Source organism: Malurus melanocephalus, unplaced genomic scaffold (assembly GCF_030028575.1).
Source record: "Malurus melanocephalus ecotype Western Australia unplaced genomic scaffold, MMel_1.1 scaffold_275, whole genome shotgun sequence".
Taxonomy (NCBI): Eukaryota; Metazoa; Chordata; class Aves; order Passeriformes; family Maluridae; genus Malurus; species Malurus melanocephalus.
Genome location: NW_026623507.1, coordinates 616,968 through 629,817, shown reverse-complemented (window position 1 = coordinate 629,817; position 12,850 = coordinate 616,968). Strand labels below are relative to the sequence as shown.

At 48.5% G+C, this 12,850-nt stretch overlaps 1 protein-coding gene across 2 annotated transcripts in view; it reads left to right on the top strand.

Annotated features, from left to right (window-relative positions):
* The first annotated feature begins 11,814 nt into the window (after window positions 1–11,814).
* GSK3B (glycogen synthase kinase 3 beta) overlaps window positions 11,815–12,850 on the top strand; it is a 143,298-nt gene continuing 142,262 nt past the window's right edge. Inside the window, exon 1 of one of the 2 annotated variants that reach the window (XM_057376252.1) lies at window positions 11,815–12,456. In XM_057376252.1, the coding sequence (XP_057232235.1) occupies window positions 12,369–12,456 (88 nt within the window). In that variant the 5' untranslated portion in view covers window positions 11,815–12,368. The remainder of the gene's footprint in view (window positions 12,457–12,850) is intronic. The other variant, XM_057376251.1, reaches the window with a different exon arrangement.

The window sequence follows — 12,850 nt, the reverse complement described above, 5'->3', positions numbered from 1 at the left end:
GTATCTCTGTGTGAGGCTGTCACTGGGTTTGKGACTGGGCTTATTTCACTTTATTATACATATTAGTAGAAACTGTTGTTCCCTTTTCCCCATATTCTTGCCTGAAAGCCCGTGGTTTTTCAAAGCTATAATAATTCAGAGGGAAGGGGGGTCATATCCACCACTCCAAGGGGGGTCCCTGCCTTTATTGGCAAACACCTATCTTTCAAACCAAGACAGCCATCCAAACTGGACTGGGGCAGAAGCAGGAAGGTGGGAAGGCTGGTTTTCTGAATCAGCAATGAATAGCAGTTCAGCAGAGAGAAGGRTTAAACCACTGAGGATTCAGGGTTTGGGAGCAGCAGTTGGGCACAAAATAAGGTGAGGGAGTAGAGGAAAGAGTAGAAGTGAAATAATATGTGATGGCAGGACCAGATAGGTGGCTGGGAGGGAGACAGAGTATGGGCATGACTTGAGGTGGGATGCAATTAGTGGAGGCAAGAGTGGGGAGAGGAAAGACCCCAACTTGACAATGGTGGGGCAGGGAGCAGAGGAGGTAACAAAAGAGCTGTTTGCTTCCAAGGGTCTGAAAAAAAAAAATAGGATTGGAGAGAACATGAATGGAAACAAGCTAAAAGCTTCTGGTGAAACATACTGCTCTCCAGAGTTTGGGACAGAACTAAGGCATCCTTGGATTTTCATCTCCTCATCTCCCAGCATGTGGATCTGAAAGGCAAGCTTCTGGTGCTTCCCTTCCTACTGCCACCCTGACCTTTGTTAGTTATAGAGGTCACAGTCACCTTGGTTGTTTCTGYCAGTCATGTAAGAGGTCTTTGGGGGGACCTGTTACAAGTCCTGGATGTCCATATCATGGCATCCTTGCTAAGCTGAGTTGGCTTTAAAACAAACTGACCAGGATCCTGTGCCAAAACGGCTCTGAAATCAAACATTCAGAAGTTACAGAAGACTGGAATTAAAACAATGTGCACAAACTTAATTTGGCTAAATTTTGGCATGTATGACTTTGTGGAAAAGAGGCCTGGAAGGGACCTCGGGGAGCCATCTGGGGACTCCAGTCCACCTCTTCTCCCAAGGCAGGAGCAATTATTCCTGCACCATTCTTGACAAATGTTTCTCTAATCTTCTTTTATGAGACAGATATTAATTACAGGATCACATATTTTTTCCTAATGGCATTCTGCCTTAGCATATGAAATATACTGGGACCATGCTGTGAARGAGACTGGGAACATATCTGGAGAAAGGACAGGCTCATGGTTCAGTTTGTGGATTGCTGCCCTGGAGAACTGTCTGTGCTTCAGAGTTCCTGGGTGGTCATATAAATCCAGCTTCTCTGGGGCAGTTATTAAATGTGTTTTCCCTGTTTTCTGGGTGCATAGTTTGAAAATGCTGGCTCTGATTTGTCCATGCTTGGTGCCCTGTTTCAATACAGTGTTAGGGCTTTAATTTTACATCACCACCCAGACTGCCCAGACCATGTGGTTCTCATAGACTGGGCTCTAAAACTGAAATTCTTGTGTGCCATGCTCAGCACTGGCTGTCATATGTTACTCTTCTCCCACCTCTCATCTGACCCTGCCCTGTGYACTTTGTCAGCTTCTCTCTCCCCAGACCTTGCTTACTCTGTTGAAAGCACGTGTACAGAACCTCACAGTCATGAATGTGATTCACAGATCCCCTACTTTTTTTAATAGAGAGTTTATCTGGCTATTTTGTTACGTTCAGGTTTCTCCATAACCACCTCATYCTCAGAGGTACATGTATTCAGTGCTATTAATTACACCAGTAATTAATTACCTCAGGGAAAAATTGGTGAAACGCAYAAGAACCAAGAGCACACGGGAMAGCAGGAGCTACTGTAGTGGATCACAGGATCATCACAGGAATGTGGAGGATGGAAGTGACCTCTGGAGATYRTCTAGTTCAATCCCCTCTTATTCATCTACACCAGGTTATCCAGGACCATGYCAAGTCAGGTTTTGTACATTTCCAGAGATGGAATCATAGAATGGTTTGGGTTARAAGGAACCTTAAAGATCATCCAGTTCCAATCCRTCTGCCAGYTTGATGTCCTCAGGTCCTTCTTCACAGAGTCCCCAGCCTACACAGGTGCATGGGGTTGTTCTTCCCCAGGAGCAGGACTTTGTATTTCCCTTTGTTGGTCTTCTTGCAGTTCCTCTCTGACCAGTTCCCCAGCCTATCCAGGTTGCTCTGGATAGCAGCACATGATCTGGTGGGTCAGCTCCTCCCAGCTTTGTKTAATCTGTAAATTTGCCAAAGGTGTACTCTGTCACATCATCTGGCTCATTCATGATGATGTCAGAACATGTAAAACCTGGTGTCTTGGGTTGATTTTGTGCCAATCCTGTATTCCTGTATTCCATCAGCTTGTATGCCCAAAAAATGTCTGTGCCTTTAAATGAGACCCAGAAGAAGGGGTGAGGGCAGCTGGGAAGGCAGCATGGGCAGTTGAAAGCTGGGGCTGCCAAGCTGCCGCGGGGGCTTTTGGASTTCAGCTCAGCATTGTGGGAGTCCTGCTCACTGCGTGCAGTGGAGTTACATTTAGCTAGCTYGGGTTTGTTAGCTTGGGCAAACAGCTTTCCCTGGACTGCTACCCCCTCTGGGGCTCCTGTGATTTTTCTTCTGGAGCAATTTGGTGGCTGTGCCATCTTTCTCTGCACCATGTGCCGAGCACTGTGGGAAGAGGCGGTGGCAAGCATTCCTGGACTTTTAAATATCTAACAGTTACTTTTTATCTGTGTCCTGGGGACACCTTATTTTGTTAATAAACTATTTTTCTCTTCACATTCGCCCAAACTCCAGTTTCATATTGGTGGGAAAAAAAATACCAAACTTTTCACTTCAGAGGAAACATTTATCCTGTAACGTTTCTCTCTGAGAACATTGTCTCAAACCGAGATACCTGGTAACAGAATACAGCATTAGTGACTGGCCTCTAGCTGGACTTTGTGCCACTGACCACAACATTGGGTCCAGCCATTCAGCCATTTTTTGATCCACCTCACTGCCTACRCAGGTAACTCATATTTTGTCGACGGGGATGTTATGGGAGATGGTGTCAAAAGTCTTACTGAGGTMAATTCAAACAATATCATTGCTCTCCTGTCATTCTCCAAGACACTCATTGTGCTCTGGAAGATTGTCAGGTTGGTAAGGTCTGATTCCCCCTTTGCAAATCCATGTTGACTACACTTGATGACATCTTTGTTCTTCATGTGTCTGGAAATGGTTTCCAAGACTTCTTGCTCCTTTACCTTTTCAGGGATTGCAGTGAGGCTGACCAGACTAATTTCTCAGATCCTCCTTCTTATCCTTGTTGAAGATAGGAGTGGCTTTTGGCTTTCTTCCAAGCCTCRGGAACCTCTCCTGATCAGTGTGATCTTTGAAACAGTGGCCTTTCACTTACAKTATCCAGCTTCCTCAGCACTTTTGACCCCATGCTCAGGGGCCTGTGATTGCTGAAGGACWCTGTCACCAGTAAGGCTTCCTCCTGGGCCACCTGGCCCTGCTTCCACCTTTTATACATTTCCTTTTTATGTTAGTGTTTAGTCATGAGCTGCTTGCTCATCCACACACACCTCCTGCCTCTGTTGCTTCATTTTTTCCTTGTCAGGATGAGCCACTCTTGAGCCTTGAGGAGATGATTAAACAGCTCAACCCCTGGTTTCTTGTTCAATATCTTGATMCTTATTATGGCCAGAGCAAGATGTTCCAGAGCGTTTTGTAAGTGTTCCCATATGTCCACACTTAATGATTTGAATCCAAACAGCATGTTTCATACCCTTTATCAGAAAAAGGGATCCGTGTTATCCAGGTTCTTGCCCATAAGCAATATCCTGCATCAGTGTCTTTCAAAGAGTCCGGTTAGAAATGTAACTGTCTTCCTGTCACCTYGTGGGAGGCTTCTTACCCCAGAGGCCACTTACCAGGCAGGTCTTTCTAGGTGCAGAGAAGAGACAGAYTCCTCTAGGGGAAGTTTAAAAGCAACCCCCCCTTGACAACTAGAATCATCTCCTGGAGAAGTCTCTCACCTCCCAGTGACTAGAATAAACTCCTACTTTAAGTGCCCAAAATATACAATAATTGCTTAATTTAAAAATACTCCCTTCTGTTGCTTTTGAAAGTGCCGCCTTTCCTGTTAACTGCATTGTGCCCTTGTTCCCGTGCTACGAGGCAAAGAGAAAATGCTTTTGAACTCAGAATGGCTTCATSAGCTTGATATGGCTTAAATCCAGTCCAATTAAAAATACATAAATGTGGCACTTCCCTTAAGTCAGATGTCCTGAAATGACTCCTTCATAAAAAAGCATTGTTAATCCTACCAGGCCTTTTCTGCTTGCAGACTCTTTTCTTAGGGGTCATTTGGAGTGTCTCCTGCTCCAATCACGCTAACCTGGTTTAAGCTCACCCATTTCCTCTCTGTGTCCTTATGTGCCTACTCATTGTTGCCTGTTGAGTTCAGCTTTGCTCATGCTGCTGGCTTGCAGCCTCTCACAGGGTCTGAGAGGAGTGCTCATCCAAGTCTTGCAGAACAGCATGTGAGCAATAGTGGCTGGGCTCGATCAGGAGATAAGCTTTGCTGACCATTAGCAGAACAATGGACTGTACGCTCAGTGCTGCTAAATACACAAAATAAACAGGGAGAGGAAAAAAAAATAGGTTTGTCGCAACAATCATGGTCACAAAATGTTCAGGAGGAAATGAGATTCTGGAAGAGATTGGTCAAGGTTTTTTTTTAAGGAATGCAATTGTTTCCATTGATTTCTAGGGCTTTTTGGTGCTTTCATGCTACTGATTTCTTGTCTCCAGCCAGTTAGATCTTGCTGCCTGATCCTGAATCCTGTCTTTTAGAATGGCTTTTGAATTATGTCTAATAGGCTGGAGCAAAAGCAACATGGGTTGTAAGCCTGACCAAAATAGAAGGTGTGCTCTCTTATGCAGAGTGCAAAAGATTTTACAATGTCAAGCAGTCTACAGGGAATGGGAAACACCCATAAAACCTCGTGTTTTAAAGACACAGCAGAGAATCTTCTCTGTTCTGATTCCTATGCCTACTTTTTGTGTTTGCAGACCCCCTAGCCTGTCTACTTATTTGTTACCTTTTTTTATATTTGATAGCTCTGTTTCAGTGTCGTATTTTCAGATGTTTTAGAGATTTGGGAGAGAGTTCTCCATTTAAAAACAGCTGTCTCTCCATCTCAGGGCAAGGACAGCTGTCAACAGCAGATGCACAATGCAAGATGCAACAACAATTAGTGACCAATTGCCAGCCAAAGATGAAGGCAGTAGTGTGCAATGGTGATTAGTGAGCAGCCGGATCATTAAATCAATTAGAGYGTTTGGCAAAAACTCAATGAACTAAATGAAAATACTGTGACATTTTTTGCCACTTCATAATTAGCTGYGCATTTTCTCCCAGGTTCTGAGGAGAACCACWGCTTTTAATTTGRGTCTGAAAACTAGAGACCCCAGTTCAYAGGCACAWCAGTGCAGGATTTGTTGCTGCAGCTGATGTKTGTAGAAGGATCAAGGTTTGAAGGCTCTATTCAATCATTTTGCATGTGTTGTGTATTGCAGAGCAATCATTCCTCTCTGAAGATACACTGTAGTGTGGTTTGCCCTGTGGATATCACGAATGGCTCGAACCCACTGAGCACTATTGTCCTCTCTCTCCCTCGCAGAGCTAGCTGTCCTGGGGAGACCTGTACCCATGCAGTTATTTTCAGCCAGGGTAAAAACAGCTGCAACAGCAAGAGCTGGATGAGCCTTTCATTGCAGTTAAGGACAGTAATTTTGTTCTGCAGGGAGCCCTTCTAGCAAGGATAGCATCCCAGGCAGGCTTCACCAGGCATATTGCTGCTTTCTTTGCTATTTTGGTGATGCACACATCTACTTGAAACAGCCTTTCCTCCTGTTGGCACCTTGCACCATGTGCAATGCTTTCTTTCCAAAAACTATTTCAATAGGAACTAGCAAATCCTCTTCCTGCATTTGTGAGAAGGCACAATAAACCTCATCATCCTGGTGCAACATTCCCCAGCTGTCTGAAGGAGGAAGTGGAGAAACCTCTCCTTTGTTGGCTGTTGTGCTTGGCTGCCTGTACAACTTCTAGGTCAGTGTGATGACTTGAAAACCCAGCCAGGKTCTTCTCTGCACATGCCTCTCCCATATGTCTGCCAAGATCCACCTAAGCAGTCGTCCTAATCCTGGGGCTCTAATTAAGGCTGTCGATCCCTCCAAAATTTTCTCATAGGAACTGAAGGCCTCAGGAATTGGTCTGGCTTTAACTCTCTTTACTTTGAAAGTCTCCTCAACAGCCAGTTTGGAAGTTGAGTGGGTAGGCAGGGAAACAGTGAGTATGGGACATTCATGGACCTTTCCACCAATACTGTAATACAGAGAGAGCAAATGGATGTCAGTCTTGGGCTGCTTGACTAAATCTAATGTGAGTGAGATGATACACACAGAAGAGACCAAAAATTTTTCTAGATTTGAACCCTTTCAGATTCCTGAGGAAATGGGCATATATTTTGCTTTCCAGAAAACAAGTATCAGGAAGATACTTGTCAAAAGCTCATTAGACTGACAGAGCATCTCTGGCTCTGGACACTGTTGTCTTCCAGGGYTATTTATGAAGACTGTGTGGTCAGACAAATGCTGGGGCAAGGAAAACTGTCCAACTGAACAACATGGTCTCCTGGGACGAYGGGAAACCTGATGCTTTTGTYAAGAGCTMGTGGATAAAACCAATCTTAGACCTKTRCAGAACATCAGCAGGGARGACTTAATTCCACAGAAGCATGCATTTGCCTGCTGACTGAGTCACTGACATTTTCCTCATGTTGCAATATTGCCATAAAGCTGTATTTGGTGTCTCTGTTAATTCAACTCCCCTGCAAATTTGGAATACAGAAGTTGTCTGTAGCTTCTGTTACACTGAACTGTTTGGACCACTCGGCTTTTGGTTTTGGCAAACTTAACCTGGAGTCTTGCAAAGCTTAGGTGCACCCACGCACATCCAGATCAGCAAAACATCAGCTGTCCTCTGAAGCAATTGTTGGTGATGACATATTTTRTGAGAGGAAGTGATTACAAAATAGGGGGTTCTCAGGATTAAAAACTTGTGTCCTGCTCAGAAATGTGAATGCAACTGATATGCTCTAAGTATAGATTCCTTTGGGTTTTGTTCTGGGACAAAAACCAAAAACACTTTTCAGGATTTATTGTTTAATCATTAACGCCTGGGCAGTTGGTAAATTTGTTACTGTTACAATCTCTGATTTTCCACTGGAAAAAAAAAAAAAGCAAAGTTAAAGTTCAACCATAACTATTGAGTTCGCCCATGCCAATCAAACAACAGACAAGCCATTACAATGTCTCACTAAATTGTTCTCTGGATAATTGCCTTGGAAATATTAAGAAGAAAGATACAAGACWGGTAGATCCATTAATATAATTTAGATTCTCTAGCATAGCAAGGTTCAAAACAGCCTTGAATGATTGCCTCCTTATCAGACTAGCAGAGGTAGCCCTCTCACCGTGCCTTCTGGTGGAATGACCCAGCAAGAGCTGCAAGGTAAGCAAACAGAAAATTTTCCTGCTGWTCACTTGAAAAGGAAGCAATGGAGAAAGAAAAAAGCAGGACTTCCTTGTGCAAGAACRTGCCTACTGATTCCTGTTGGAGCGGACTTATTCAGCATCTGATTAGAATGATTGAAGTTTATGGTTGATATATGAAATGCAAACAGAAAAATGGAAACCCCTAAACAAGCAAACAAAACCCTTGCCCTACTCCTGAGCATTTTTCTACCCAGAAGTTGTATCARTTTTCCAATTCACTGCCACCTTATGGCATTTCAGTGAGATAACACCTCAGTCATTTCTCATTTTCAGGCAACCTCCTTGGCAACTTGCACATTACAGAGACACCACAGCTGTAAAACTGCCCCATGCTTCCAGCCTTGGGACAATATTAATGCTTGAGATGCTGGATTATAATAGCTTGTGAAAACTGATCATTAAAGCGTCAATTCTATTTATATTTGCAGATTCTAAAGGGAGGTCATTTCATCAGCCAAGGGGCCAAAAATAAATATGGACGTTGCAATGTTGTCAAAAGAGAATCTTTCATTCTAAAAAAGCAACTAGCTCACTCATGACTCTCACAAATGGTTTTAATTGTCAATCCATTTTTGAAATTGAGGATGAAAGCTTAATAGATGCCCTTACTGCATGTTTAGGGTTTTTCTGAAACTAATCTTAGCTAAAGAAAGAATCTATGAAAAGACTAACAGAAATTGGAGGTGCTGTATAGTTTTTTATCCCCTCAAATACATCACAATCTTCCTTTAAAACACACTTGTGTGGTTTTCCTGGTGGATGAGATGATACAACTTGAATGGACAGGCTTGGGAGACTTGGTTGCTTAATTGTTGCTTGCAAATATGTGCAGGATTGCCTAATATGAAATACTGCAGCTGGGATTTTTGTAATATGCATTCCCCACGTGGATGGATAGGCTTGGTATTCAGAACAGTCTTATGAGTAGCAATCAAGTTGTCATATGGATACAGATTGGTTTGGTACTGAAGAGGAAATAGGGAATGGCCATACCAAACAAAAGGAATGGTTCTACCAGACACAGGAGGACAAGCACAAAGTTATTTTCATGAAATAGCTTATTCTCTGTAAGTGAATGAAGTTGATTTYCCAGTTTTATGATCAGGTTGTAGACTCATTACAAAGCTTTAAGGGGCATTTTTTAAATGGACACCATCAGTATAAATTATGCATCAGTCTGATTTTTATTTACCCCTGTAATGAGTAACAGCAAATGCTGAAAAGTGAAGAGCTCACCCTCCCCCACTTGCTATTTTTCAGACTGCCAACTTTTTCAAGAAACAAAGCTTGGCTGTCTCTCTTAAGTCAGATCTCCTGTTTATGTAGTCATTTGAAGGAACTTTTCAGAAAATAAGAAAATGTGATTTGTGTTAGTGTTTTGATGCCCAAAGCCAGAAAAAATAATGACTGGAATGCCTRGTGGTACATTTCAGGTAGAAGAGAGCCAGCCATTGCCTGGTGGCATATTTACTTTGTTGTTTTATGTAAGAATGCTCTTCAGAGAGCTAACCCAATCTGTAACCCTATTTTTTTTTTGGCAACAGCCCTACGAAACAGGAGAGAAAATGTAATTTTCACTGTTGCCAGCTTATTGAAGCTGCATCTAAGCAACATTTCACATGGTGGTGTCTCAGAGAGGGGCTGGAACAATCAGTGTGGTAGGRTGGCTTGGGGTAGCTGCAGAACCACTCTAGGGCTGTGACTTCAGTGTCTCTTTTAGCCCTTGCTAGGGCACACCACTCTTGCCTGTCAGGTTCCCAGCTGCACAGAGTTGATCATGAAGAATCAAACCTTAAACAGCCCCAAGGCCTGTGCTGTAGATAAAACCATTCATCATTTATCAGGCAGGAAAAAAGGCTTCCAGCAGGCCAAGCACCCTGGGGCGAGCAAAGTGCTGAACAGGACCATTTTGAGAGACTGGGTTTGTTTTTTGMGTTGGAAAACAGCTCTTGCAAAGGATAAATTTTAGCTGCCTTTGGCCAGGTCTTTGTTTGCTCAAATAGCAATGGTGTTCAGAACAGGGCTGGAAAAAAAGTAAATCTGGCAATATTTTGATGCCTTGAAAACAGCAGCTCTTAGTTAAGYCTCTAGCACTGGCAAAATATGCTTCTGCTAGTCCAAGTTATTTTGTTTGTGGTATAAACTATTCTGGCAAGAGCACTTCTGTTTTTTAATGGCATAAGCAAGCGGTGCTGGGTTTTTGCTGAGGTYTGCCGAGTAATTTCACTGAGGTCACAGCAGGCAGCAGCACTCCAATGCTTGACTTTGCCAGGGCTGGAAGCTGCTGCCCCCAGGGATGCTCCAGAGCCAGGACAAGGATGCTCCAGAAGAAGGACAACTTCTTCCAGAACAATGCCTGCAACTCTGGCCAGGGCCAAGCTCARCCTACCTGTGGTGGCAGTGGGACTGAACTATGAGGGTGTTTAGTRCCTCAATACAAATGGTGWTTCCTGTGAGGAGGCCTTRCTGTTAACAGGTGAATTTGGAGGACTWTCTAGGAGAGCCTTGATGTTCTTTGCCRTGCTTGGGCCAGATTGTGCAGAATCCAYCATCACYTCATGAGCCACATCCACGACTGTTCCTGCCTCCAGTCACCTGCCAGAAAGTTGGACAGGAACTGTTTACAAGAGYGTGTRGTGACCAGGCAAAGGGGAATGGCTTCAAATTAAAAGAGGGTAGGGTTAGGATACATATTAGGAAGCAATTCTTTACCATGAGAGCAGTGAGACTGGAACAGGTCACCAGGAGAAGCTATGGATGGCCCATCCCTGGAAATGTTCCAGGACAGGCTGGATGGGCTTGGAACAACCAGGTCTAGTGGAAGGTGTCCCTGCCCAGGGCAGGGGGGYGGGAAATGAAGGCTATTTAAGATCTGTTCCAACCCAAACCATTCTATGATTCTGTGCACTGTGCGCGTCAGAGCCATTGTCTTTCACGGCTCGATGAGGTMATACCGCAACAACTCCGCGCCTGACGGTTTTCGGCACGATTCCGGCAATTGCGGGTTTCCTTTGGCGCTGCCCTCAGGACGCTCCCGGCGGGCCGGGCCTCAGGGGCGCGCCTGAGGGGCGGTGCCCGTCCCGCGCTGCGCATGCGCGCTGCCCTCCCCCGGCCCCACAGAGTGAGCAGCCGTGCTCTGGCGGGATTGGGCGTGCCCGCGGCCCCGCGCCTCGCCATTGGCTCCCGGCGGGCAGCCTCATCGCCGCYGGCCAATCGCAGCCCGTGGCCGCGCCTCGCCTCGGGCTGCGGCTCGAAGGCGTCCCAGGGCTGGGTGACGGAGGCAGCGCGCCCCCTGATTGGCTCTCCCTGCTCGGCTGCACTCGGGTTGGCCCGGCGATGGCCGGAAGAGAGCCCTCCTTCCCATTGGCCGCCCGACGGCGCTGCTAGGGCGGCGGCGGCCTTCTCCGATTGGGCCCTCGCTSCACTTCGGGGAGAATCGGTCGCGCCTGCGGTGGTTCCGTGATTGGTTCCGGCCAGCTACAGGCATTCCCGTAACGGSCTCGGGATTGGTCCCGAGCCGGCTCGGGCGTTTCCGTGAGGGCCTCGGGCCGGGGGCTCGCGGGCGCGCCGGGTTCTTCGGCCGGGTATTCACAGACGGCGCTTACGGCCGCTCCGCARCGTGGGGCGGCGGCGGGCACGGGCGGCTGCGCGGCTTTGGCGCACGCACAGAGCGCAGCGGCGGGAGCCCGGCACGCAGCGGAGGCAGCAGCAGGGACAAAGGGACTGGTCGACAGGAACGGGGAGGGGGGCCCGGCGGGAGACTTCAGCCAGCCAGGCGGGCGAGTCCTATGTGCCTTGGGCTCCTGGGGAAGCAGTAACAGCAGCAAAAGCAACAACCGCCACCAGCGCTCYGAAGCCGGGCTGAGAAGCAGGGAAGCCGCCGCCGCCGTCATGGCCCATGCCGTCGCCGCCGGCCGCCGCCCGCAGTGCAGCGTACCCTGCCTGAGCCGCCGCCAGCTGCCCGTGCGGGCGCAATGAGCGGCCGCGCCACAGAAGCCGCCGCCGTCCCAGCGCCGCACTGAGCAGCAGCGTCAGCGAGCAGCGAGGCCGCCCGGCCGCTTCACCCCCCTCCGCGCGCCGCGGATCCCGCCGCCACCACCGGATCCTATTGCGAGTCGTTGCCGCATCGCCTCCGCTCGGCGGTGCCCCGAGATCCCTCCGCCGGGGGAAAAAATAGTTCCGCTGCCTGCCGCCTCCCTCAGAGGCGAGGGGGAAGGAGAGGAACGGGGAGGGGGGAAGGAAGAGAAGGAAGAAAAAGAAGAACAGAAAAAAAAAGAAAGCGATAAAGCAAATAAAGGGAGAGAAACGCGGCGGCGGCGGCGGGATCGGAGGAGCCGGGCCGCGAGCCTCCGCCCCATGTGACTGGCGCCCGGGGTGGGGGCAGCGAGGCCCAGCGAACCCCCCTCGCTCGGGAGCGGCGCCGGGGGGAGGCGGCTCTCGGACCCACCGGTGCGGCCGGGAAGGATGGTCGTGTGAGGAGCGGGCGGCGTGAGGAGGAGCAGGAGAAGGCAGGAGGAGAAGAAGCAGCCGCCGGGCGACAGGACTGAGAGGGGAGGGGGCTTCCCCAGAGGGGGAAGGGGGGTCCCGGCGTTTCATGTGGCGCGTTCCGCCCGTCTCCTGCAGCTGAGCGAGCGAGGGAGCGGCAGGCGGGCCCGCCGGGGCGAGGCGGAGGGCGAAGGCAGGAAGAGGAGAGAGGTGATCGCCGTTGGGGCAGAGCGGGAGAGACCATGTCCGGGCGGCCCAGGACCACCTCCTTCGCGGAGAGCTGCAAGCCGGTGCAGCAGCCCTCGGCCTTCGGCAGCATGAAAGTCAGCCGTGAGTATCTTGGCCCCCCTCGGGTGGGGGGGTGAGGGCCGGGGGGGGCTGCCCCCGCCCTTCGCCCGGGCGGGGAGCGGTGAAGGGAGCCCAGCCCTAGCCCCGGCCTCGGCAGCTCCTTTCTCTCCCCTTCCCCCCCCATTAACCTTGAATAGGCGCACGCCGCCGCTCCGTTCGGGGCCTGCTGGACGGAAAATCCCGGTGGGTTTGTCCTCGTCCTTAGCTCCTGGTCGCTGCCAGCGGCCTCTGGCTCATTAAATAGCCATTTTTCCTCCCCTTTGTGAAACGGATTGGGAGCTCGGTAGCCTGTGTTTCTTTTCATTCCCCTCTCCTCCCCGCGAGAGGAGGAAACGAATTGCGGGTGCACAGGTATGACCGTGACATTCACAGTCAT